Source organism: Tachypleus tridentatus, chromosome 6 (assembly GCF_004210375.1).
Source record: "Tachypleus tridentatus isolate NWPU-2018 chromosome 6, ASM421037v1, whole genome shotgun sequence".
NCBI classification, from domain to species: Eukaryota; Metazoa; Arthropoda; class Merostomata; order Xiphosura; family Limulidae; genus Tachypleus; species Tachypleus tridentatus.
In genome coordinates, this window is record NC_134830.1 from 87,057,834 (window position 1) to 87,085,135 (window position 27,302).

Sequence of the window (27,302 nt, forward strand, 5' to 3'; positions counted from 1 at the left end):
CAAATAATTCAAAAGAGCCCGTCCAATGACAGAAGAACTTATTACAATATTATACCTCTAATAATATTTGTCTGAGCAAAATAATAATTATATACACAAATAGTAATAACTAATGCTTAAAATAATTTTAAACATTATAAACAGTAATATTAATGGAACTAAACTTCGAATTAACGTCTTCTTTATTTACAAAAACAGTGAAAACTAGTTTTTTGCAATTGTGTTCTAGTTTTGATTGTTTTAAACTCGACCAGCTATATGGTATTTAAATAACTACCCAAAGTACTGTCTTTATAATAATAATAATAATAAAAAACGGCAGTAGATTTTACCGGAAGACTAGAAAAGTATATTAATGTGCATGTTAGTATAAAAGTTTTGTGATATGATAAAATAAGACACAAACGGTCGTATAATTTGGCTTGACGATATGTTTGCGAACTTAATACTGGTAGTGAGAACACAGTTACTCCAGTGTGCAGGTTTGTGCTCAACTACAAACAAATAAATTTAGTGGTGCTGTAAATGAAGACTGTAGTAAAAAAAAAACAAAAAAAACAGTCAAATAAGATACAAAATAATTTGTATAATCGTTTTAAAAACAAGCGTTTGCAGCTTCTTTAATTATTTTTGCCTCGAAGATTTTCGAAAGTTTGATTACTTTTGAGCATAAAAAGTTTCGTTGTTAGGTAGTATTTTACAAATGTTATTATTATCTAACTAGGTGGCGCAAATATATTCTGAAGAGACCTGAAAATGGGGTAGGAATTCCTATTTTTACAACTCTTAAGTGTAAATAAATATTTTTAAATTGTACGTTTGGTATTTTTTCTATATGTGATATTAATTTTAGTTTGTAACTTTAAAAATGCATTCTAAACAGGAATTCATAATTTTTTCTTTTTTTTGAAGACGAGTTTCAAGAATTTGGGATTAAGATTGGTAAAGCTTCAATTAAACTTAAAAGTAAAAGAAAATTGAATAATATTTTATGAATGCTATATATTAGTATATGCTTTTACTTCAAGAATACTAATATTGCTAACTTATTGTCATTAGTAGTGATAACAGTTTTGTAGTAGTACTAGTATCATTACTCGTATGTAGTGGTTGAAGATGTACTGCCACTCGAAATAGTAGAATAAAAATTTGTTAAGAAGACTGCAAAGTAATTTGAAATGCATGCAGTAAATGAATAATGTTAAGTGTTATACTCTAGTTAGAAATGACGTGGAAAAGCAAAGCAAAATATCTGCTGTTTTTGTGAACATGAAATGGCAAAAATGATAACAGACAGGAAAGACACAGGAAGCACTGAGTTGCAAATCCTAAAAGTGAAGCAGAACAAAGAACAAAAATTAACTGAAATGATTTTATAAGACTTGGTCAGTGTTACTGGGTCAGGAATTGAAATATTTTAAATTATAATTATTATTGTTTTCAATGTTTTAAGGTAACGGAACTGTTGATGTCTGTAATATTGTTAAATCAAACAATTAAGTGTTAATTATTGTTTAACCTTAAACTTATACCATTTAAATATAACTTATTACACTTTCTTATTTTTTTAGTTCCAAATAAAAAAGTGGAACCTCACCCCTTAGTGAGTGATACTGTAACAACTGTGGAACAGTTTAAAATTCATTAACCCTTTTTTGCATTTACTAATTATTCTTATGTCTATTGTATATTTTAAACCATAGAGAAACAGAATTTGTTAAAAGTTTGTACAGTTAAAGAAATAGCAAAGCAAAAATATACCTAAGTTGCTTTTGAACCTACCCAAAACAAAAATTCTGCATCTTTGTTTTCTTTTTTATGGTTGAACAAGTCTTCAGAATTCCATTCATGTGGCTCCCTATTCACAAGTTATGTTAAGAAAACAGGAGAGAAAGAACAAACATTATATAATGTGATTTGGCTTTGTTAGGTGATTATCCAAGTAAAATGTAAAAGAACTATATGACCAACTGTACATAGAACATGTTCATTAAGAAAAACTGAAACTGTTTAATACTTTTTCTGATGAATAGAAAGATAAAACAGGCTAAAAACTGAAATGATTTCAGTTTACTGAGATGTCCAGTAATCATGTTTATGATGTAAGCTTTAATGCTTAAATAATTCATTAATTGTTTCTAAGCTGAGTTTTTTACTTAAAATATTGTTTTTACGATATTGGTATTTATCATTATGAATGTCAGGAAAATTTAGTGAGTTTAATGTTTGTATTGTATATCTTCTGGCTACAATTAAGTCTAATGACTAATTGAGTCAAGAAAATAATATAGATTTTACTAAACAGAAATTGTTTTCAAATTATGACTTTTCTTTTGCAGTTTTATTCACAAATGTGAGGTCTGTCAGTTTGACTAAGTCCAAATACATGGTTATCATTACAAAAAGGGATCATTTGACCTATTCAGGCTGGTCTTGCACACTTAATAACTCAGCCCTGAGCTGAAGCAAAGTATAAATACAAATGTTAAACTTACCATTTAATCTTCAGGAATCTCATAAGATGCAAACCTTCACTACAAGCACTATTAATAAGATCATGTACCATAAACTAATCACACAGCTAGAAAGAAATCCAGCCATCTTAATTGGAGAGTAGTCTATATTTCCTAACCTTAACCTCTGTTTTCTTGTTTTGATGTATAATTTTTTCTGTGGAGTTTGTCTATTGGAGAAGAAGTTGGAGGCTATCATAATTGAACTAGAGGCAATGGATAAAGAGAAGTGTAGACTGTGGGAAAAGCAGCAGAATTTCAGGATGAGCTCGAGGTTTTACATGTAAGGGGTACAACAGCTAATAATGACTTTCAGGAAGTTAGAGCTTAGCGTATTGTTAGAGTAAACAATAGTGAATGCCATTAGTAATTAGCCTATTCTGTTGAGCAATAAATTTCAGCCCTTAGTTTCTGCAGCTGAGGAACTATTAACACGTTGGCTCTCACAAGACCCACCAGTGGGTCATGATAGTCTTCCAGTAAGACCCACACAACCCACTGGTGAGTCATGCTCTGTTTTCTTTTTAAAGGGCCAGTTATTGGCTGGGACACGACAGCTACATATACAGATGAGAATGGGACATCAGGACATTTCTTTTCTGGACCCTGGAAAGTATCGGCAAAATAGACTGGGGAGCCAATGTGTTAAAGGTAAGGAAAACAAAAGGGTCAAAGAAGGGTGTGAATGATAAGGAGGTTATAGATATAGGTGTTTTATTGACAAGGCATCTGAATAGAATAGTCTGTGGAACAATCAGTAGAAAAGAATCAGATTATGCTACTCATGATCACAGGTGGAGGACATAACTGACAGAGCAGAAGATATAATAAAGGGAACTAGCAGAGATGGAAATTGTTTTTGTAGTGCATACAAGGGCTAATGATATGGGGGAAAGTAGAGAAAAGGAGCTAACTAATAAGTATAAGAGTTTGATAAAAGCATTTAAAGTAAAAGGCCATAACTTAATTTTGTCAGGAATACTGCCCATAATTAACTTTGGGATGAAGTTATAATTAGGGCACTTAGACTAAAAGCTAGGCATAGGTTAATGTGTAAGAATGAGCAGATTTCTTATATGGAATTTTTGGGTCAGTTCAATGGAAAAAGGGTGCTTTTTTTTAATGGATGGTTTATGTTTAAATAGGGAAGGGGCTGGCTTATTTGCTAAGGCTATTAACTTGACCATAAGGGAAGTTGAAACTATGACTAGGCAATGATGATAGCCAGGAAAACCATGCAAAATGAATAAGAGGCTGATAAAAGTTCAGCATGAGAAATGAGTTCAGAAGTATTTATAATGGTAGGCTTAATTGTTACCATTGTAATGCTAAAAGTACAATAAATACAATAGACGACTTTAAAGTATTACATCACTGGTAGGAATGGAGGATTTTGATATAATTACAATAACTGAAACATGGTTAAATGTAGATTATTTTGAGGACAGAAATTTTAAGATACAAGGTTACAGGCTCTTTAACATGGATAAAGTATTAAACAGAGGAAGTGGATTGGCTTTATGTGTAAATTGTCAGTTATGTTGAAATTGAGGATATTAAAGATAATAGCAAGGAGATTGAATCCATTTGTGTTTCAATTAGTGGATATAATGGGAAGAAGCTTTCAGTGAGAATTTGTTACAGGCCAGGGAATGTAGTGATGAAATTATTGAGAAACTTCACAGTGAGATTAAGATTTAATGAAGTCATAATTATGGGTGATTTTAATTTCAAGCATATAGTTTGGGAAATGTTAATCAAACAGTGAGGGAGAAAGGATTTTTTTGGAAACTGTTCAGGATGGCTTTCTTCACCAATTAATCACGGACCCTACTTGAAACTGCTGTGTCAGATTTATTGTTAACTTCAAATTTAGTAATAATCGAAAGGGTGAAAATTGAAGAATATTTGGGTGCAATTGATCATTGCTTTATCAGGTTTGAGGTTTTGCTGTATATGGAGGTAAGGAATAATGATATTTTGGTTACAAATCTCAAAAAATCAAATTTTGAAGGGGTACAACAAGAATTATCTGTTGTGAATTGGATACTTGAGTTATTTTGAGACACTGATCATATATGGACAACTTTAAAGCAGTCAGGGTAAATGTATTCCTTATAGAAAGGGTAGCTGTAAGCTATGTTTCATGAAGAGTGTAAGAGAGAAAATTAAATAAAAGTGTTATAAATATATATTTAAAAAAAAATTAATTGGTTGGTATGAAAGGGGATTTAGAAGGCTATAGTGTATGAGAATATGTTGGCTGTAAATTTACAAATTAACAGTAAGGATTTCTTTAAATACATTAATGTTAAACAAAATGTTAGGATGTGGGTAGGGCCCTTGGGCCACTTTTTGTTTTTGTTCAGTCCTTAAATAATGGACAGGTACCAAAGTGTTGGAAGTTAGCTAATGTACTCCTCTTTGGAATTTAGGTGATAAAAATTGACCCAGTTATTATTGACCCATTAGTCTTACTTTACTTGTGGGGAAAACTTTGGAAAATCTGGTAAAAGATGCTTTGCAATGTCATTTAACAAAGTTTAGAATTCTGTTGAATAATCAGCTTGGTCTAACTAAGGGAAAATCTTGCCATACAGATATTTTGACATTGCTTGAAAAATTCACTGCTTATGTAGATAAGGGTTACTGTGTTTTCATAAAGCATTTGACAAGGTGATACATAAAACACTTGTAAAAAAAAAGATCATCTCTGAAGGAGTGGGAGATCTGTTAGAAAATTGGATAGAAGAGTGGAATGATGGACGAAGATTGATGGTTGTTACAAATGGTATTCAGTCAAACTGGATCTCACAAGTGGGGTACCTCAGGGCACAGTTTTAGGAATTTTGGTCTCTTTGATATAGATGTGGATATTTGATATTGATTATTTTGTATTAATCAGTAACTTACTTAACTTTACAAATGATTTTAAGGCCTTGGGTGTTGCTGGCTGTGAAAATAATGTTGCTGCTTTAGAAAAGGATTTAGATCATTTAGTGAGTTGGGCGAGTAAATGTAAGATATGTTTTAATTATAATAAATGCAAGATAATGCATGTGGGTTATCATGATTTGAATTATAATTTCGATAGAAATAACCTTAACAGTGTCATAAAAGAAATGGATCTTGGTATAATAGTTGATCATCCCCTAAAGCCTTCCAAACATGGATTTTTCAGTGATATGTGCAGTAAGTAGTTCAAAAAGCAAATGGTTCTTAAAGGGCTAAAGTTGATAAGGAAAAGTAATTGTTCATGTTACTGACAACTGAAGCATAAGACCTGCAACAAAAAACAGCAAAATGGTTATGCATGATAATAAAAATGCTGTCAAAAAGTCAGTTAAGGAGTCTATCTTAAATTAATATTTTGTTAGTGTTAACTTTAAGTCAATAAGGATTTAACAAATAAGTTTGTGTGTTGGTGCTACCATAGGGTGTAGTGATGTGACTAGTGGGCATAGTGTAGTGCTTCTACATTCTTGCTTTCAGCTGCCTCCTCTAGCTAGGAGTGGAAAAGGGAGTGGATTGTGTAAGTCTCTCTTGCCAGTACAGAGCTTCTCTTGCACCAAGACTCTTGCAGTGCCTTTCCATGGTAACACACAGTAATTAGGCACCTCACTGCCCAAGGCTAAACTGCAAGGAATCTTGGAGCATCTTGAACCCCAGAGATGTGATGTGCATGGTCCATCAGTGTGTGGACATGCCCTGACATCCACCTTTCAAGACCCAACTATGGGTTAAATAGTTCTGCTGCCTTGTGGATTAGGATTTTTATCTAAAGGCTAAGGGGACTGGCCCTGACAGAAAGGAGGAGGAGTGACTGTCCTCCAGGTGGATGAGAAGACTTCTAGACGACCAACAGCCAATCTTGAGAAGACACTCCAGCTGCTGATGCTTCTATCAGCAGACACAACATGGTAGGTGGTAGCCAGCAATTTTAAAGGTGTCCATATCGGTGTAAGGATACCTGCCAACAGTGGGGGTGTTATTTAGCACCATTGGTCTGTTGCCACCTGCCTAACCCAGGCAGCCCCTGAGCAATAGGCACTGACCTGTCACTGTCTACCTGCCTCATTGGGCAAATGAGGCACAGGAGAAGTGCCCCAAAAAGTGGACAGTAACTTGTCACCTACAGATACAATAAACTCAACAATTAGTGCCCATGCGGGTGCTGGTCGACACTATGGTGTGCGTGCACCTGGACAGATTACTGAAATGGTCAACAGGAGAAGAGTGGATAGGAGTAAGAGGAGGAAAAGAGGTCCTAGGAAGAAGAGGCCTGGGAAAAGAGCTGGAAAAAGACGACTTGTGGAAAGTGTGAAAGATTGAGAAGGAAACGTCTCATGGTTGCATACTGCAACCTCAGGGGAATAAGAGGTAGCAAACTTATCTTGGAGAAGGTAATTGGGGTGTTCGACTTGATACTTCTGCAGGAGAACAAGCTTTAAGACAATGCTGAATTCAATCTAGAAGGAAAAATTTATTAGCAGAAGTACACTCAACTTTCTGTTGACCTGAAGGGTCAAGGCAGAGAGGATTTGTGATCTGCTGGACACACCCTCCGGGATGCCCGCCAGCCAACCAAAGTAAAAAGTTTGTAATAAATTACTTTCAACTTTTTTACAAGTTCAGGAATAAGAGAAATACATATATATATGTATATATATATAAACACAACATTTGGAAAAAGTAAAAGTAATTTTAAACATAGAAGAAAGAAATTATAATTTTCTAGGTTTAATAATTGTGAAGAAATGTCTATTTATTAAAAACTGAGCAGCTAAATTACAGCCAATGTACATTTTCATTGCATTGTGATTATCCTGAACAGGAACCCTTCTCAATTGTGATCACACAGCTGTGACATTTTATGTATCGTTTGTAATTTCACAAAGGAATAAAAAGAAGCTTATTAGCCCTTTAAGTATGTTCTCTCTGCCTCCCAATTATAACCACCCCCTTACTACATTCATTCTTTTATTAAACTTGGTTAAAAATTTTTTGCTTCCACTACCACTGAGGTAGCTTTTTTTCAAAACCAACCAATCTGTTTGAAAAATAATGCTGTCTAAGCTGCAGATGAATCCTCAGTGCCAAGATTTGAATTTTTATGACTGCTTATTTTATTATTTTCACTACTAAACACAGTTTTGTGGATCTATATTATCAACACTCTTAATAATCTTAAACACCTCAGTCAAATCTCCTTTGACTTTTCTCCAGAAAAAACAAGTTTCAGAGATTTAGGTCTTTCCTTATTGGACAATCCTAACATCCCAGATGTCATTGTAGTAGTTCTACTCTGAAACTTCTCCAGCAATTCAATGTTCTTATTGAGAAAGGGAGTCCAAAACTGTACACAGTGCTGTAAGTGAAACCTTCCAAGTGTTCTGTACAGTGAAGCAATAATAATCTTAAACACCTCAGTCAAATCTCCTTTGACTCTTCTCCAGAAAAAACAAGTTTCAGAGATTTAGGTCTTTCCTTATTGGACAATCCTAACATCCCAGATGTCATTGTAGTAGTTCTACTCTGAAACTTCTCCAGCAATTCAATGTTCTTATTGAGAAAGGGAGTCCAAAACTGTACACAGTGCTGTAAGTGAAACCTTCCAAGTGTTCTGTACAGTGAAGCAATAATAATATCCCTTGGTTTTATTCAGTATATCAATATATGCTACCTAAAATCCTATTAGCCCTATTGCTAGCTACCATACACTGTTCAGATAACAAGTGATTTTGCTATTTCAACACCAAGACGTTTTAGCTCAATCACAGTATTTCATGTATTCACATTTAAATCATCACAACAATCTAAATTGTGAAAACCAACATTTATCCCCATACATTTTGGATGTCATCTGCCATGTGCTAGCTCAATGCATCAAATGATCTAAATCTCACTGTAAGTCTGCAGCATTTTTGATACAGTTAGTCACACTAAAAATCTTATTGTCATCTCCAGACTTCAAAATTTTGATAGGTCATTCCATAGTCAATATCATTAATATAAATCACAAAAAGCAGAATACTTCAGCACTAAGTCCAGAGGCACATTGCTTGTAACTATGAGCCAATTTTCTATTCAATTGAATAATATTTCTCTACACACACACACACACACACACACACACACACACACACAATTTTTTGTAAAAAGTCTTTTGTGAAGCAACATATCAAATGCTTTCTGAAAATCAGGGTAAATAAAATTTACAAGGAATGTTTGTTTCTTTGTTAAATGGACTTTTTTTTGTATTGAAACTATGCTGGTTCTTAAACACTATATCATAATGCTTTGAGTGACTCTGTCTAGGTCATTGTTTCCAGAGTTATAACTTTGTATTAATTTTTGGCATTTCATGAGAAGCAAAATCATTAAATTGCTATTTACTGTAGAATTACATAACATCTGTCATTGTGTTAAATGTTGCTACGTTAAGCTGTTTTTCTTTTTCTTTGTTTTAGGAAGGGTTAAGTTAGTTGAAATTTTGGTGCATAATTAAAACATTATTTTTATCTTCTCTGAAGAATTGTTGCATAATCAGCAATTTTATGTCACATATTTTTATTTGGGGTTCTGTTTGTATTGCATAAATGTTTTTGGTTTCCATAAATCTAGCCTAGGTGACAATTTCTGGTATTAAAAAAAAGTGTTGTGGTCAGTGATTTATGGCAAAAAGAACAACAAAAACATTGGTATTATATGCCAATTTTACACATTTTAAATGAAGATTTTCTAAGATAGTAATAACAAAATATGGATGAAAAATTTTTAACATGCATTATTTTTGTAGCCAAAAATGTATATTTTATATTTATATAAAGTTATTTGAGAAGATGTTGATCTCCAGCATTTTCAAATACTTATGGGTTAAATGTAGTTTGGGTATATTATTTATACATTGCATAATAAAAAGTGTGTTTATGAAATATTAGAATGATAATGTTATAGTTGAATTTGCTTGCAAAGGTCTTTACACAATTTAATAATCTGAAGAATGGCATTAGTTAAGTAAAATACACATAATGGTAAAGTAAATGCATATGACCATTATTAACTTTACTGTGAATGAAGGGAGGAGTGAGTACTCAAATATCACGTCAGCTTGCTTTTATGTAGTACACAGTCATGTTTATATATACTTTATGCTTTATTTCTTTCCAGTGTTATTATATTTTGAAGGAACAGTCATATGGGATGTTTTTCATTAACTGTTTTTCCTTTGTTTTTACAGATTTTGTCAACACTTTTAAAGTATTACTCATACAAATCTACACTGGGCCTCATAAACATGGCTGCTCAGTGTGATGAATTTCTTCCTCTTTCTGTGGTAGATTCTGAACTTGAAGATGACACGATACAAGAAGGCTTTGAAACTGTTAAGTCATCCAGGTTTTCTAAAATCAATACAGTCCATGTGGAGTATGATCCAGAGCTCAATTTAAAAGAGAGTTTTTTACAGTTGTATATATCTACTGATACACCTTCTTTACCTAAATCTGTTAAAGAACATGAAACAGAGTCTGACCAAGGTCTTGGATCTTCTACTAGTGAATGTTTAAATTTGTGCCCTTTTGTTGAAGTTGATGTCAGTGATTTAGAATTTTATGAACGATGTGGTGGTGGAGCTTTTGGCAGTGTGTATCGAGCTCTATGGATTTCTCAAAAGAAGATAGTTGCTGTTAAAAAGCTTTTGGTCCTAGAAAAGGAGGTGAGTTGAACAAATAAGCATAAAGAATAAATTACAAGTAGAAATAATCTTTTCCCAACATATAGGAAGTTCTAAAAATTCTTCCACTTATGAATTTGCACACATCACCTTTAACAATAGAGTTCAGCCTTGTACAGATATTATTTTCAGATATAAAAGAACAAATATTCTTTTTCTTTCAGAATATTTAGCAATGGCCTACCATTACTTATTCATTGAATTTGATGCAAAGCCACTTAAAGGCTATCATGCATTAGCTGTACATAATTTAGAAATGAGACTAACAGGGAGGCAGCTATTCAATACCTTTTATTGCCAACTCTCGGGCTACTCTTTACCAATAGAGAATGGGATTGATTAACACATTATAATGCCCCCATGGCTGAAAAGACAAGCATGTTCAGTGACAGGATTCAAACCCATGTACCACAGATTGTGGATTGAGAACTTTAACCACCAGGTCATAATAGGTCAGGTTGTTTGCCTACCATACTCACAGAATTTAGCTAAATGTATCTGATTTGATGGTGTTATTTTATTTGGTTAACATAGTATTAAAAAAGTTTACAAACATTGAAACTCAGTAAAACCATAGTATATTATTAAAAACACCATAACTTTAAACAAAGAACCAAAGATCAGCAAGATACCTTTATTAAGCCTTAAGCAATTTTCAGTCATGTGACTTTTGTTTCATACTATGTGCTTGCTTTCACATGTTTAAGTTACTTGTACCTTTTAATGACAAGAACTTCTCTATACATTGTTCATTTGTTATTGTTAAATTTTAATAGTTTTCTTTGTCACCTGCTTAACATATCTTTAAACTATATAAGATTGCATCATCTCAAGTTAACTTTGCTTTCTCATTGAAGAATATTTCTATAGCTTTAAAACAGACATAATTAAACATAGATATATACACAATTCACAAACAAATGTAACTGAGGAATTTTACAGGTACTATGAGAAAAATTCATAGATCTATATACTTGCTGTTATGTGATAGTCTAATTTACACTATCCAATCATATTGCGTCATTCTGGGGGACTGCAGATGACCCCCAAAGAATGCCTTGAAAAACTTCACGTGCACATCTACCCATATAATGAAACAGTGCCAAAGATTAGAGCAATATCTCTAATAGTTTCTGATTTACAGCCCTGTAAAATTTAGTTCATTTGTTTTTATTTTTGACAAATTCATTTCTGGCAACTTTGGCTGCTTACAGCTGTAAGAGTAATGGTGGTAGAAGGCTAAAATTTTCTACACTGACTGAATTAATCTCACAGAATATGTCACTAGAAGATCATCCCTATGAGGTACTGGTTTCATTACAGATAAAATATCTGAATATTTAATGTATTGCTTAGTTTTGTGTGAATGTCTAGAAACATTAGTCATGCAGAAATGGGGGTCAGTCAGATGATTTTTGGGATCATACCATATCATTGGGAACTGCAAATGTCATACTTGATATCTTATTATTCAGCCACTGTGTCAATCCAGATGTGCAAACTGTACAACACAAAAGTGGAGCCCAGTGTTGTTTTTTTTTATCACCAATTTTACACCCAAAGTAGTGGTAGTAAGCTACCTATATCTTGTGTGTGATGTTTTTACTTTATGAAACTAATATATTTTCCTCAAATAGAGCAAAAACTGGACTACTTGGTCTAAAGGAAGTCAGTTTGTCTTCCTCAATAAAGTCTATTGAGTTTATGGTAACTCATGAATTAAATGAGTTTCTGAAAAAATATAAAAAATTTGTTTCCAGAAATAGTATGCAAAAGATTTTAAGGAACAAAGTCTTGCAGAATTTGATTATACGGTAATTTTAATGTTAGGAAAAAGAACTGACATTTCTTTTACTGTAAGAGAAGCAAGATATAGTGACCAACTGAGAGAGAGCTGTCTGACTCAACCTCTTGTACACTTATTTGAGGGACTTCATGAACATTTTAGCAAATTAAACAGTGAAAGTTTTGTGATGTATGGATGGAGCAGATGTGATTGGGGATGAAGCAAAAATAGTGCAGTTTGCTACAATTATATCATTATATCAAGTACAAATAGCATTTATAAACAATATATTTGTAGTTTTACACCAGTACAATACAATCATTGTTTGAAGTTATTAGGAATGTATGATTTCACTCATTATACTGTTGAAGTAAACTTAATTTCACAGCATAAACTTATTGTACTGAGTTGATTGCATAGAATTTCACACACTACTAATAAAATATTAAGATATTACAGTAATTCAGAATCTAGAGGCAATGGACAAATTCTGGCTTCATTTTTTTAAAGGAATCACATGAGTTTTTTCCAGTAAGAAATTTCTTGTCATTCAGTGGTATTAGAGACGTATGAGATTGGAAACCTCTTTTCAATAAGTGTCTTGTAGCTCTAATCAGGATGAGAATCAACATTTTTATTTTTGCTACATATTCCATTTTGATGTTTTTATTGCAGTGTCCTCCCCTTGTTGAGCTGCATTCTTATGATAGCTTGAATCTTACATCAGTTCTTTCTGAGCACCAGTGATATGGCTAATTCAAATATTATCTTACTTCCTTTCACACAAAGCTGTATTATTGTTTGTCTACCCTCTAAGCATTGCTTAAAAATATTTCCTGATCAGTGCACCAATCTATATACCCTATCAATTCCATGTCATTTCTGAATATGTCCACATTGTGACTACTCTCCACCAAAACTATTTGCTCGGTCTTTGATAAGTTAGATATTTATGTATCCTTTGTAATTTAAGTTATCTAAGATGAATTTTAAGTTAAATATTTATTATTACTTTATATTTTTGATAAATGTAATAATTTAGCACATTTTGTTAATTTTATGTACAAATGTAAGCTCAGCATATTTCATGGTGTTGTTAATTTGTAATTAAACAGTACTTCTTTACTTAGGTATGTTTAGATTGTATGTCAGTTATATATCATTACTACTCTCCAAATACTTTTTATTATAATTTTTAACTATGTGATTTTTATCCCCAGTTTTGTCAACGTTGGACTTAGTGTCTTTTGTCACCAGGTTAACTTAGAGAAGTTGTTAGAAATTGATTGTTAATGTGTTTTCTAGGTTATTTTCATCACTTTGCACATTCGTTATTATTACTCGTTATTCGTCATTATTCATTTTGGAGGATTTTTTTCCAACCTCCATTAGACCCAGCCTTCTTTTCTTTATTTTTAGACAGTCATCACCTTTTTTTATAGCTTGAAATGTTTTGTATCTTTGGAAGTTCTCATTCACAGGGGTTGGGCTTATAGAGTTTCCTTTTGTGGATACTCGTTGGTCAGTGGATCTTCTCCTCAGATCCAAGGCTTGGTGATTAGACAGAATTCAGACCATGGTGGATGTGCTGTTTACTCCACCTTGTCTGGATTTACATCAGTTCACATACTCATATTTAGAGTATTGGGGCTCTTACCTTGACTTCTGGGAGATTTCTGATGTTATCAGTCCAGGAGTTTTTTCTCTGTATCACCTTTTGTAAGCCTTTGGTAGTTCATTGAGCTTTGTCCCACAGGGATCCTTTCCTATGGTTATGACACATTCTGACATCTCTACAGTGATTACTTTTATCACTGAGCCATCTTTCCTTTCTTGATCAATTAGACCTTCTTTTGTGTCCATTTACTATGGACATTTGTGTACTTTCTTACTCTGGTCTCTTTGCTGTGGCTTCTGCCCTTTTTATGCTTCTGTTGCTCATATTTCTATATTCTTCACCTGGTTATTTGTCAAAGTCCTGTCCACTTCATCTGGGTTTAGCTATCAGCATCCTTCTATACCTTCTGGTTTCTCAAGATTTCATCCAGTTTTATCTTTCCCTGTCCTTTTTGTCCTTTTGAATTCTTCTGAATTGTCTGTTAGAATCTGTCCTTTTATGCTATTTTTGTCTTCCATTTAAATCTTAATTCTTACTTAGATTAAATTATTATTTCATTTATCCCACAATAAACATTTTAATGTTATGTTTGTTAACAAAACTACATACAAACTGAAGAAAATGGAAGAGCACTGATGTAAAACAAACATGCATCCTCATTCATTCTGATTTTTTTTTGTGTGTGAAATCTACATCTTTTAAATTGAAAACTACATGTTGTGATCTTTTATGTATTCCTCTGGAGTATCTTGTTTCAATGACTAGCAGTAATCAACCATGATGCTGATGTTCCATCTTTCTGGATACCTCCTCTACATTTTCCTGATGTATTGATGAAACCCCTCCCCTTGATTTTCACTGACACTGAGATTTTTAAGGATTTTGTGAGTGTAAATAATGAACTTTCAAGCTCATATTACAACCCAACTCTTTGAATTTATCAACCATTTTATTGACAATATTATTGCACTTTGAGTCTTTCTTGTTTTGTAAAAGTTGTCAGTGACATCTTTAAAGGCAATTCTTGCCTCATTTTTAAACTTTCCTCATTGTTCTTTTAAACTGTTCATCTGCAGTTAATTTCCTAATGTGAGGCTTAAGAAAAATCTTTTCATCAAGTTTCATTTCTGAAAGAGTTGGGAATTACCCACATAGATACTAGAAACAGTTACTATATTTGTCTAAGACCTTTAAAAACTACTTCATTAAGTACCATGGAAACTGTATAACTGGATTTTTGACATAATAACATAAAAAGGACATTGTCTTCACAAAGTATCCAACCATGTTCTTTGTATTTGACCTTATTAACTAAAAGTTTGAGTTTTTCATATGATTCCTTCAAGTGAAATGAATGAGCAATAAGAATAGGTGCTTATATGTTACCATTGTGAAGGAGAACACCTTTTAAGACTTCTTTTGGAGGAATCGGTGAACAATCATTATTCATCTGATTCATAGACTGCAGCTCCTAGCATTAGTATTAATTTGGCAATATGGTTGCAATCAACCACTGAGCTATCTTGTGAAAAGTTTGGTCTGAACTCACAATTTTTACTAGTAAAATGATATCCTTAGAGAAGGTAAATTTCTTAGCCCAAAATCTAAAGAATCATATAGAAGGCCCAAATCTCTCACCAAGACATTAAGTTCTCCTTGTGTGAAAATTTGTGGTTCACCAAATGTTATAGGAATCCCTATAATCATTTCTATTGACATTAGATTCAGAATCAGATGAAACTATATCAAGAATCTTTGATGTCATAGGTACAGGTACATCATGTCCCTGAGCATTAGGTCTTAATAGCAGATTAATGGTTCGGTAAGAAATTTCCTTTTTGAGTATTGTAACCTTGCACATTACCTGAGAAAAAACAGCAGTCATCTCTGTAATTTCTAGGATCAAGACAGCTCATTGCCAAAAGGCAAAAACTTTTTCATACTTTTAGTCCACTTTCTCCACTCTTCAACACAAATGGTACAAACTTTGTTCAATTCTCAGGACCTGTCTTTATATCAAGTGTGTAATATGCTTTTCTGGCAAATTCTGTAACATTTTTTGCCATTGTTTCTAAAGAACAAATTTACCAGAAATATAACAAACAGAACACAGTTGGATCATTTACACAACCTCTTGTTGCCAAGTGACAAATAAGTAATACTGAAAAGAAAAAAATAATATCATAGTGCATGCACAAACAAATACTGTCTAGAAATGACATGTCATGTAGCTTGGTAACTGTTTATATACAAGTGGTGTGTTTCTTGTGGGTTCTCTAACAATCAGTAAGACTTTCATGTTGCAATTGGTGTAGAAAAATCAATAGCCATTAGTTATAAACATTTTAATCATTACAAAATGGACCACATTTCAATGAAAATGGTTTACTTATCTAAAAGTACATATGATATTCTGTGAAAACTTTGTAAGTGATGCAGAGAAATGGATATTTTGATTAAACAACACGGAATTACTGTAAAATGTAAATTTTCAAGATAATAAAACTATCACAGGACTGTTTAATTGTAAGAGATGTAACTTAAAGTTTAATTATGGTATCCTGAAGACAGTCAGATCTTAAATACATATCTTTGGGATTGTGCATACTGATACACTTTGTAATGAGTTGATATATTAAGGATTCAATATATATCTTTGAAAAAAATCTAATATGTATTTGTAGAACCCATGAAAATAAAGTGATGGATGATAGATATATGTGCATTTACATTGTTTTGTTTAGTGCAATTTGAAACATCATTTGTTAAACTATTTAGAATTCATTATTAAAACAAAATGGGAATAATTAGACAATTTCAGTAACCTTTATTTTTCAGGAAAACATCTATTTCCTCAAACCTTTATATGGTGTTGTTATATATATCACACAGAGAGAATGTATTGCTGTAATACTGCATGTTATGCAAGGATGTTAACTGCTGTATCCCTTAACTGTCCTTCTGGTGATACTTTGATGCTATGGCCTAATCTGTGTTTTAGCCCTCTGCCCACAAGGGGAGTTCATATTGTGTGCCATAACACTTTACAGTTACATTCAGTGTTTAATTAAAGTACTTTATATTCATTGATAATAAAGTGCTTTAATTAAATACAGTGACACTTGTTTGCTTCAAAGCACCCACTTTCTATGTTCTCATCACTCCTATATGATTTTTTTGAGTTTAAGATAAATTAGATATTCATAGTATAGATATTTTTAAATTAGTCTTAATCTTATAGCTTCCAGTTTTCTTTGTTTGTGATAATATAAACCAGAAAGTCAAACTCACTTCCTGCCTTTCACAAAATGTAAATAATTCTCTCTAATGTTTGCTCTTGCATGGCTTATAACCAACAGAAAGATAATGTTTTACTGATTTTTAAAGCTAACTCATCTTAATAAGTGTTTGAATTACTTGTTATCACAGAGCTCATGTCAACCAGGTATGTGAATTATTTTAAGGCACTTATATCTCAGCTATAAAGCCAGCTAAATTGTAGTAGTTTTAGAACTTTGTTTTGTTATATTGTGTTCCAAGATGCATTATTTGAAATAAGTAAAAAATTATGTATGTAATCATAGCATCATTACCAAAATACAGGGCTGAGTTTCAAAGAGCCAACAAATAAAATTAAAATACAGACATAAGCACTAATCTGCTGTTAAGTGACCCATTTTCATTGCTTTAATACAGTTGTTTGCAAATTGTGTGTTGTGGCAAGTTGATAGGGATGTTGTAAGTGTTTTGTGATATGAATAATAATTAAGAACACAAAAAACTATCAAATGTATAGTGCTTATGTGGCAATAGGGTTGTTGCTCAAATCAAGGTATAAGTGAGCTAGGGTGAAATCAGTGAAATAAGTTTGGAGACACTGCTCATATATTAATTCCATTTTACCTGATATATACCACATAGTGGGCAAGAAGGAGAAAGTCTAGGTATTGTGATCAAAACTTGTTTTTAAATTATTGCAAAGTTTGCTGTTTCTGTTGAAGTATGTACTACCCTTCATTTGAATTCAAACTTTAAAAGGCTCCTTAGTTAAAAGAAATGGGAGTTTCTACAATATGGAGGACTTGTGACCAAGAGACCATTGTTGTGTGAGAAAATTGCTGATTCTAGACAAATCATGCTCTCCAATGTGATATATTTTCTGATGCTGTAAAAGTTCTCGATTCCTATCTGGCTACAGTCAATGACTGGTGCATCTAGAATGGTTGTGTATGCTCTTTTCTTGAAGGTTGACCTCATTGTGTGGAAAACATGGACAGCTGAGGATCATCTTTGTGCTGAAGCATATGGTATTTGAGACTGAATGAGGCAATCATTATAGGACTTCCAGAAATAGTCCAGCCAGAATAATCTGATTCAAGATGTAATCAAGGCAACCTGAGACAAGTGGTACCATTGATGGACATTGTCCACCAAATGGAGAGATAAATGAAAAATGAGTCAGCTCTGAGCTTTCTCAAGCTGAAAGGTGTACTGCTGAGATAACCATAAATCACAGAAGAGCCAGGAACTGAGCAGAGCTGGTGAACAAACTACTGAGTACACCTTGTTATTCTAAAATCCAAGAAGAGTAGCTTGCCACTCATCAAAGTTTTGGAAAACCTGAGAGAACCTACAATTTTGTGCAAACGATTGATAGTAAATTTGTAACATGATGGAGAGAGTTTGACAAAATTCATGGTTCCTCATGATGTGAAATAGATCACTCTTCCAACATTAAGTGGTATAACATAGAAGGATTTACACAATTTTCTGTAGTGTTTAAGCCTTCAGTGACTGGACTGTGAAACAGACTGTACACCATCTGGTTGTAAGTTTTGATGGTCCATCTCTAGAATTTATCAAGCACTTAAATGAACATAACTATGGTATTGTGAAACAGTCCTTGCTATGTTCTGCTAGAGGTCTAACCTGCTGGAAAACAAGAACAAGCCATTGGGCCAAATTCAAGACTTGGAAGATGGTTACTGTGGAAAGCTTGAGTGCTTTCATGGATGATCTATGTTATTTGAATGGTAAAGATTATTTTAAAATTTCCTCAGTGTATTGCAAAGACTTCATCATTAAAAAGTTTGTGGAAGGGATGCCCAGTAAAATAATGCTATCATTTGGATGTGAGATCTCAACCCTTACTGACACTGTTTATGGTAGCTTCAAACAATTCTCAAGAGATGACACTTGTGCCAACAGCTGTAGTGCCTTCATCTTGAATAGGCCAATTCAGATCAGTCAAGTTTAGAGCCCATCTTACACACACTAGCATTGTAATACAAACATGCTGTTATATAGGGATTGGGCAGGACTATTACAGCCCTTTCATAATTTATATGTCTCAACATATACCACTGATGCTTCCACCAGAGTGTTATAATGGAAAGAAAGAACAAAATGTTTGCTTTGCCTGTAGAATGTTTGGTCAGTTTTGAGTGAACTGCCCATGCTTTATTGAACAAGTTAGACAAGGCTATCACATTCTCCAGTAGTGTAAGAGGTAGTGTAGAGCCAACAGCAGTAGTGAATACTTCTGCTACAGCTATCAGAAACTTGAAGAGTCAAAATATGGCCTGCCCACTCGATTGGAAAGTGTAAGGAAGAATGTGTACTGAAAAGTGTGTTGGTTATTCCAATTCTTGTCAGAGCTGGGTGGATCTTAGTACACCTATCTGAGTATAAAGATAAGAGACAAGAGTTCCTGGTTGATACAGGAGCAGCCAGAACATTAGTAGATCTCTGTGTATAAGGTGTTCTAGATGAAACCACCATTCATAGCAAATGGAGATAAACTAGTTAGAAATATATTCATACTCTGAATATACTTAGGAGGCTTTGTTTACAGAACAAACATAGTTGTTGCTGATCTTTGTTCCAGCACTGGTACCCTTCAAAGGGATAGTATTGTACAGTTTGTTGGTTAGTTTTGCCTGTGCAACATGTGAAGTAATTTTCTGCAATAGAATTATCCAGAGTCAACCATAAATGACCCTAGGAACAATGATCTGCATGAATATATGCAGGAAAGGATGCCTCAGTAGCCCATATTGTACACAAGTGGTGTAACATGATTATAGAACCCAGACATTAAATATACTGTTTCAATTACAGCAAGCAAGCAGCATTAGCTTGAAGTTTAGATCTCCAAGAGAAGAAATCCTTGTGGTATTCTGCAGCTATGTCCAACAACATGCCAAAATGGTCATTGGCAGAGTAAGTGAAATTATAATAACTGATACTTATGGTAATATCTGCGAGTCCATCACACCATATCTGAAAGTAAATTTATGAATATCAACACATCAGAGATCACTGTTTGAATATTATACAGGTAACCTAGACTCATTGCAGTGGCAGCAATTCAGTGATTTGTGGTGGAATATACTGATATATTTGTGGGACTGTTTGTACAACAGTCACATAATGCCACATAGATAAAAGTGATGTATTTCATGTTAAATAACTACCATGCAGCCTTCACTATAGCACTATGGGTGTGGTCAGTGCTGAAGTACAGAGTGAATTTCAAAGGACAGAAACATTCATTCTTGAGAGAGCTTCCACATCTTTAGTGGTGATTGGAAAAATGCTGTTACTCCTACTGATACCTTTCCATTATTGTGGACAGGTATCTTGACACATTTATTTAATATGTTAGACCCTGGTATCCATATATTGGCAAATTTAACTCAATGACCAGAGCACAGGTAAGACTTTTTTCAGCATGAAAGATATAAGAGGTTTGTGTCATGCTATTCATCTCCAAAATTGCATTTAACTTTGGAGAAATTAACAGAATTTACACTGAAGAAATTGCAATGGAAGAGGTTGATCACAGCTGTGTTTGGTTCCACATTCAAGTCCAGGACAGGAAAATAATCTTTTTTTAGGGCAAAGCCATTTGGCCTTGGATTTTCTCTCATTTTCAAGGACATCAAAACTGACAAACAAATTCACAGGAGGGCACTAAGACCATAATACACATTAATGTTAAGGAACTAGAAAGGAGTTTCTCAATTACTTTAGTAAATATGGCATTAATATTTTTCACTAATTCTATCCTTCCATATTATGTTTATCAGCTAGGTAAGTATTAGCTTTAACCAATGAAACTTATGAAATAGTAGTACGTTAGTTTAAGATTAAAAAAAAAAAATCTTTCCGATCTAAAAATAAAATCTGTGGGAGGAGAGGCATATTTGAAGTTGCTCACCAAAGAATTTTACATAAAAGAACAAAGTGCCTCAGTTGTTAAGCTAATTTTGTGATCCTTAAAGCCCAGCCAATCTCTGTTCACTATGTACTAGCTCAATGAAGCCAAGCTTTTCTTTGATGTACTGGCATCAACAACAGAGAAGTCAGTGGATGTAATCTTGCTAGCAAATCCAAGCTTGCAAATGCCACAAAAGGTATTTTACTAATGCCTTTTTCATCCACTGTCAAGTGGTTTATTAAGCATTAGGAGTTGCCCATAAAGTGTTCATTTGGTCAGTATTCATCTTGCCAAAGTAGCACCAGGTATATGTATAACTTTTACAGGGTTACTACATTGCAAAACAAGAAAGCTGTGCACACACCTAGTGGCTAGAGGATTGGATTGGCCAGACCCTGAAGAATTGTTTCATGGCCTAGTGTCACAGGGACTGAGCTATGATTGCCTGTAGCACCTTGAGTCCTGTCACCAGTAGTTAGTTTTCAAAAAGTATGAGGTGAACAAAGAGACTTCTTCCTCAACAGCTACTAAAACATCTTCACTCAAGAGATTTCTCCAGACACAATAATGGCAACTGAGGACTAACCTTCCAGTGACCCCACCAGTCAACATTACTGAAGTTGCATTGCTGGGGAAATGTTGCAGAGTGATGTAAAAGAACAGATTGTGGTGGAGGAATACTCCACCATTACTGTTTGAAGAAGTCTGCCACTTTAGACATAAGTTCATGCAGACAAGAAAAGCCTTGTCCCATGACATTACCCATGTCAGTAGCCAGTTTATTACCCTTTCAAAGAATCTATTACCAGGATTAAGATAAGAGTAATTGGACCTCATACTTATTACTGGACATGTATATTTCATGTTTTGTTTTTTAAATTAATTTAAAAGTGTTAAGTATTCAAATGTGAATCTGTAGCTTTCTTTTGTTTTAGTTGCTTTCTCTTTGATTATCTGTGTTAAAGACTTGTTAAAGTTTTGTATATTTCGTGTATTTAAATGTTATCTGATTTTTCTTTCTACAGAGTTTATTTTCTGTTTTATGAATTTAACATTGTATTATGCCTATTGATTTATTGTTAGTGGTGTTTTGTGTTTCTAATTTGATTATTGTTGAATTGTATTTAATTTTAAAGTATTAATTTTCTTGTCATATTTCATAATGGTTATTTTTTGGAAGTGAAGGATCTGTTTGGGTACATATTTCTGAAAAGGGTTCATGTGTTTTCTGTCTAGTGTTGCATGTTCTTATTTAAAGGGCTTGTGTTAATGTGGATTTTTACTAGCTATGTATGTGTCCATTAAAATAATCAAAAACTGATTTTATATCATTTAATGTGTTAAAATCATGATTAAAGGGCTTGTTTTTGTGATTTAACATTTTGCAACAGGTCATGGGTCAAAGACCCTGTCACATTTGTTGATTTGCATTCAAAATTTTATTGAACTACTGTTTAATGAATTTACATCAACAAGGTTGGAATGAAATTGTAGATTATAATTCGAACTTTAATATTATATGCGAGTTAATTTCTTAATTTAAAAGTAAATATTAAAAGAACACATTCAAATATAGATTTTAGTGAGTCACATGGTATGTTGAGTACAGCACTGTTTAAAAATTGGTGTTTGTGATGTTAAAATACTAAATTTATGGTTTCATACAAATTAGGAACTCAACTTACTAATATTATCAAGCTAGAACATAAGAATGTTGTATCTTTTTATTCTGCTGAGATATGTCTTATGTACTGAATCAAACACAGTTGCCTCATTCATCTCTTTCCATTTTTAGAAATGGTCCTTTATATATACATTTACTTCAATACATGACATTAATAACCAATCAACAGCATATAATGCCCATAGAGTGGTTTTCTAAGCTATTTTAATCTTGGAAAAGGCTACTATGTTCTTTGAATCCAAGATTTCAATGCAAACTTTAGTTTGCTCAAAGTTTCATGTTTTTTTTAAAATCTAAATACATATTAGTTACGAAGCTTATTAAATTATACTGGAGTTATATTGTATTAGTATAGTTATTTATGATTTTTTGGTATTGAACTTTTTTAAACTTAAAAAATTTTGTTTGATATCCTAAATGTGAAATTTTAAAAGGCTTAGCAATCTGTGTCCAGCAGCAACCTAGTAGAAAAGTTGTAGCAAGAAGAAGTAATTGTTTGCTTTACTTCTTGATTTATTGTTCTATATTTTAAGAAAAATAAATTTATTACTATTTAGAAATATATTATTAATCTGTATACATATATATTTTTATGTACAGTAATTGAAATGTTACCATGTATTACAACATACTAATCCATTAAAACACAACTAAGACAGGGAAGACTAAAGGCCAGTTTTATGTTACTGGATACTTAACATCAGTGCAAGCTGTGTAGTATTGGCTAGGCATGACTTGAAGTTCAGTATAATTTAAAATAAGAAATATATATGTAAATGTGTAGTGTTATGAGACTTAAGCTACTTAGACTAAACATTAGTATTTCGTATTATAATATGCAGTCATTCTAGCACAAAAAAAGCTTAATTTATATTTATTTTTTAATTTTTATTAGGTTGGCTAAGTTATAGACCCCATATGTTGTATAGAAGATAACTAAAAAATATAAAGTTTTACTGAGAACAAATGTTTGAAATGTATTTAGGAGGTTTTAGAGACTACACAATTAATATTTAAGATTTTTGGGATGAAGAATAGTTTTGTTAATCATAAGATGAAATTGCTTTGCTCTCAGAATAGTAATGACAGACTAGTTTTCATAAACAAATCTTTAGTAAAAATATTCCATTAAAAATCTGATTTTTTGTATACAAAATACTTGTAATCTTTACTAAACGTCTAACACATTTTGTGAGGATACATATGATGTATCAAAAGTTATAATGCAAGTGCTTAACATGTGCAAATGTGTAGACAAACTCGTATTATACCAAGCCTGTAGTGAAAGGGTTAATGCTTGTTGTTTAAGCAACATATATTATAATGAGATGCTTTCTTTTGCCTCAGATGTATTTCTGATCAGGACATTAAATGATTTAATTTATTGATTAATAATGAGGTGAAACCCACATAAGGTAAAAATGTATTCTGAAGATAGTTGTTATGAATGTCAAAACTTTAATTAAAATAAAATGCAGAACAATGTTTTGACATTTTTATGTCATCTTCAGGTTAACAAATTGTCATTGTTAAAGGTTTTTGGTAGCATGTGTCCTTGCATTTGTTTTGAAGGGCTAATTTTTGCCTTACAGTATGATTTTAATTTTAAGAGGCCATTTTTATGTTTGTAGGATTTTTTAAATTATTTCTTTGTTAAAGGGTTTATTTTTAAATTATATGTATTTGAAGGATATTGATTGTTTGTTAAAAAATGTTTTTATCAGTTGTAACTATTGTATTGCAGTTTCTTTATTTGATGGTTGTGACATGTTTGATTTGTTTTTTTAGAGTTGAGAAAAGTTCAGTATATTCTTCTGTCATAGTGCGAGTTTGGATTTTATTGGTTTTTTAATTAAAATTAATTGTTAGCTTAAGGACAAGTCTGAAGAAGAAAGAAAGTTTGGGTACTTTTAATGTGATAGTAGATTTTATGAATCTTTCATTTATTTTGTGTATGTGGTCAACAAAGCCATTAAGTTGGTTTTGTTCTAGCTATTTCCATTTCTTTGTTATTCTTTTGTAAGTATTTCTTGTCCTGCCTGGGAAATATATTGTTGGAGTACTATTTTTTTGTGCAAGGCCCTTGACTACAGTGTTCTTCAGCAGTCATTCAAGTAATATCTCAAAATTAGGGTGTAATTTATATTGAATGAGAGTGACCAGCAACATGGATAGGATTAATCTCTCTGGGTAAGTATGACATTTCTTGGAACAAAGGAACACTGGATTCACCTTAAACAGTCGGATATAGATAATTCACTAAAAATGATCATCCTCTGTAAGTAAAAGCAAGTACTCTCTGTATTTGTGTTTTACATTCATTATAATAAAGTGAGTCCTAACTGGATTTGTATAGTTTTGCTTGATTTGAGTTGTAATCAATATATGTATATTTATAAATAAACCCTAAAAATTCTAGAGCTCTCCTACTGTCTCAATGACTTTAGTAACCATTATGCAAAGATCTTTTAAATGTAGACAATGTATGTGTTAAATGTCTTTCAAACTGTGATAACAAATGCTTTATTTTGTGTGCTTCAATAACTAAAAGCTTATTTGTCAAATATATGCATAACTTACCAGTTAATTTAATTCATTTATTAATACATGTACCTCAGAATTTTCAGTACAGCCTAAAATATCTAAAAGTTGGATGTTATCAGCAAACATTATTAATTTAATTATGCCCCTCTCCTTTTCATTAGTGTAAATAGGGAAAAAAGGCCCAAGCACTTACCTTTAAGGCTTACCACTAGTAATGTAATATGCAAGCATATCATATGTTTTCTACTTGTTTTAGTGATAGAGATTTGATATTTGTTTCATTATTTCATTGCTGTAATAGTGGAAATATTTGGTTTAGAAGTTTGAGATTACCTTGTCCTATTCACATTAACTCTTTGTCCTCTTTAGTTAGATAATGCTTGTTCTGCCCAAGAGAATATTGAAGTAATATATAGCATCCAAATTGAAAAGACAAGCACTGTAATATTTTGTGGCAAAGTTTTTAGTTTCTCAATGATACAGCTGATCATGGCTATGTGAGAACAAAAGTTATGAGTGACTTGGGACTGGACAAAGTAATCAAGCTAACCTATTGAATTCAGGTGCACTTTCTTGGTCCTGTTCTGCTGGGGGATAATGCTCTGTGGATGTCTGCACGTGGTGAGGAGATTTACCAGGGTTCTAGATTTTCAGTTTACCTCTGTGATCTAAACGTCCACCTACGTGTTTGCTGTGGGTATCAACCCATGAAGGGAAGGAGGCAGTATCTTGGTGGTTGAGGGGTCCAACCCCAACACACCATTTTGGTTTTGAAGTAACTATATACCAGTATTGGGCATTCTCAGCAGGTGTTGTAGGCATTATGTTTGATGCTGGTATTTTGGTACAGTGCTCTGGAAACCCTAACATTGTTGCAGTGTTTTTGTTTGGCATTGTAGTGCATCCTGTTGTATGGCTCCATGGTGGGTGGGGTCAGTGGGCACTGAATTTCCCTTATTTATTATGGATGCCCCAATAATTGAAAAAGTAAACTTGTGAAAAAAACAGTTAATTAATAAAAAAATTATGCACAGACAACTCAGTTATGTAATTGCCATCACATTTAAAACCTATCTTGCAATTTTTAATTCTCCACTCTTTATCAGGCTAATTTTATAAGGTATATTTCTTACGTTTTCATCCAAAAGAGATTAAAGTGGTTTGCTGGCTCTCCCAAGTCCATCAAGAAGCTATGTTCTGGGAACATATTGGTGGAAACATCTACCACAAAACACAGTAAACTCCTCCTGCTTTCTAACACTATTGGAGTTACTCTCCATACTATTGTGAATTCCTCCTGAGGAGTTAGTGTTGAGAGGGGTTTGAAGGATATTCCTGAATCAGAGATACTTGCTGGTTTGTCCAGCCAAGGTGTTTCTGCTGTGCACTGTATCTCCACTCATAAAGATAAAATTGTGCTGCTGATCATAGTTTTAATTTTGATGTTTACATCACCATGTCTGGGTTATCTGAAATGTTAGGTTCAACAATAAAATTCTAATCCTCTCTACTGTTTCCAGTGCCAGCAGTTCAAATATTCAAAGGTGGCAAAAACCACCATGTCTTGGAGTGTGAACACTGTATTAACTACAGTGGTTCTCACCATTTTTATTTTCATTCTTATCATAGATGGGCAGAGGAGAAAGGAGGTGGTGTTTGAAAATGGTTAACAACATTTCTTATCCCGAGGTTCATAAGTTATTGTTTTCAACTCCATATCTGACATATGCTGTTGCATTATGCACCACTGCTACAGTGAGATTGCAGATAGATCTTTCTCTTCCTCCAACAGAGTTGTTTTCCAACCATATGAATAGTGTTTTGCCTTTTACAGTTGAGCAAGTTGACAACTCGAAGTCTGTTCCTGTCTCTGTCCTCATCATCCCTTCCATTGATTGCATGGGTCCTCTTCCTTCAGTCCCAGCTTTTGGCATTAGTTCAGATCCATTTTCTTCAGCTCCAAGATGTAAAATAATAATTTGTCTACTGATCGAGACTTGCCCACTTGAGCCATAGCAGAATCCATGGAGGTTGATCCCTGTGTTTCCATGGGTCATACCACCACTGTTTACTTTCACTACTTGTCTCCTAGAGACTGATGATCAATCATATCTTGATGCTCTCACTGAACAGTTTCCATCTCCCTCTTTAATCCTGGGAGACTTTATTGGATATAGTCCTCTCTGGATTGGTGCTGATA

General features: G+C 33.1%; 1 protein-coding gene across 3 annotated transcripts in view; it reads left to right on the forward strand.

The window, feature by feature from the left end:
- The first annotated feature begins 726 nt into the window (after positions 1-726).
- Positions 727-27,302, forward strand: part of LOC143252965 (mitogen-activated protein kinase kinase kinase 20-like) — a 149,768-nt gene continuing 123,192 nt past the window's right edge. For 2 of the 3 annotated variants that reach the window (XR_013029274.1, XM_076505918.1), the window contains exons 1-3: positions 727-761; positions 3,044-3,164; positions 9,754-10,230. Coding sequence is in view for 2 of the 3 variants with exons in the window: in XM_076505918.1 (XP_076362033.1) it covers positions 9,811-10,230 (420 nt within the window). In the remaining variant the exon portion in view is untranslated. The remainder of the gene's footprint in view (positions 762-3,043; positions 3,165-9,753; positions 10,231-27,302) is intronic. The other variant, XM_076505919.1, reaches the window with a different exon arrangement.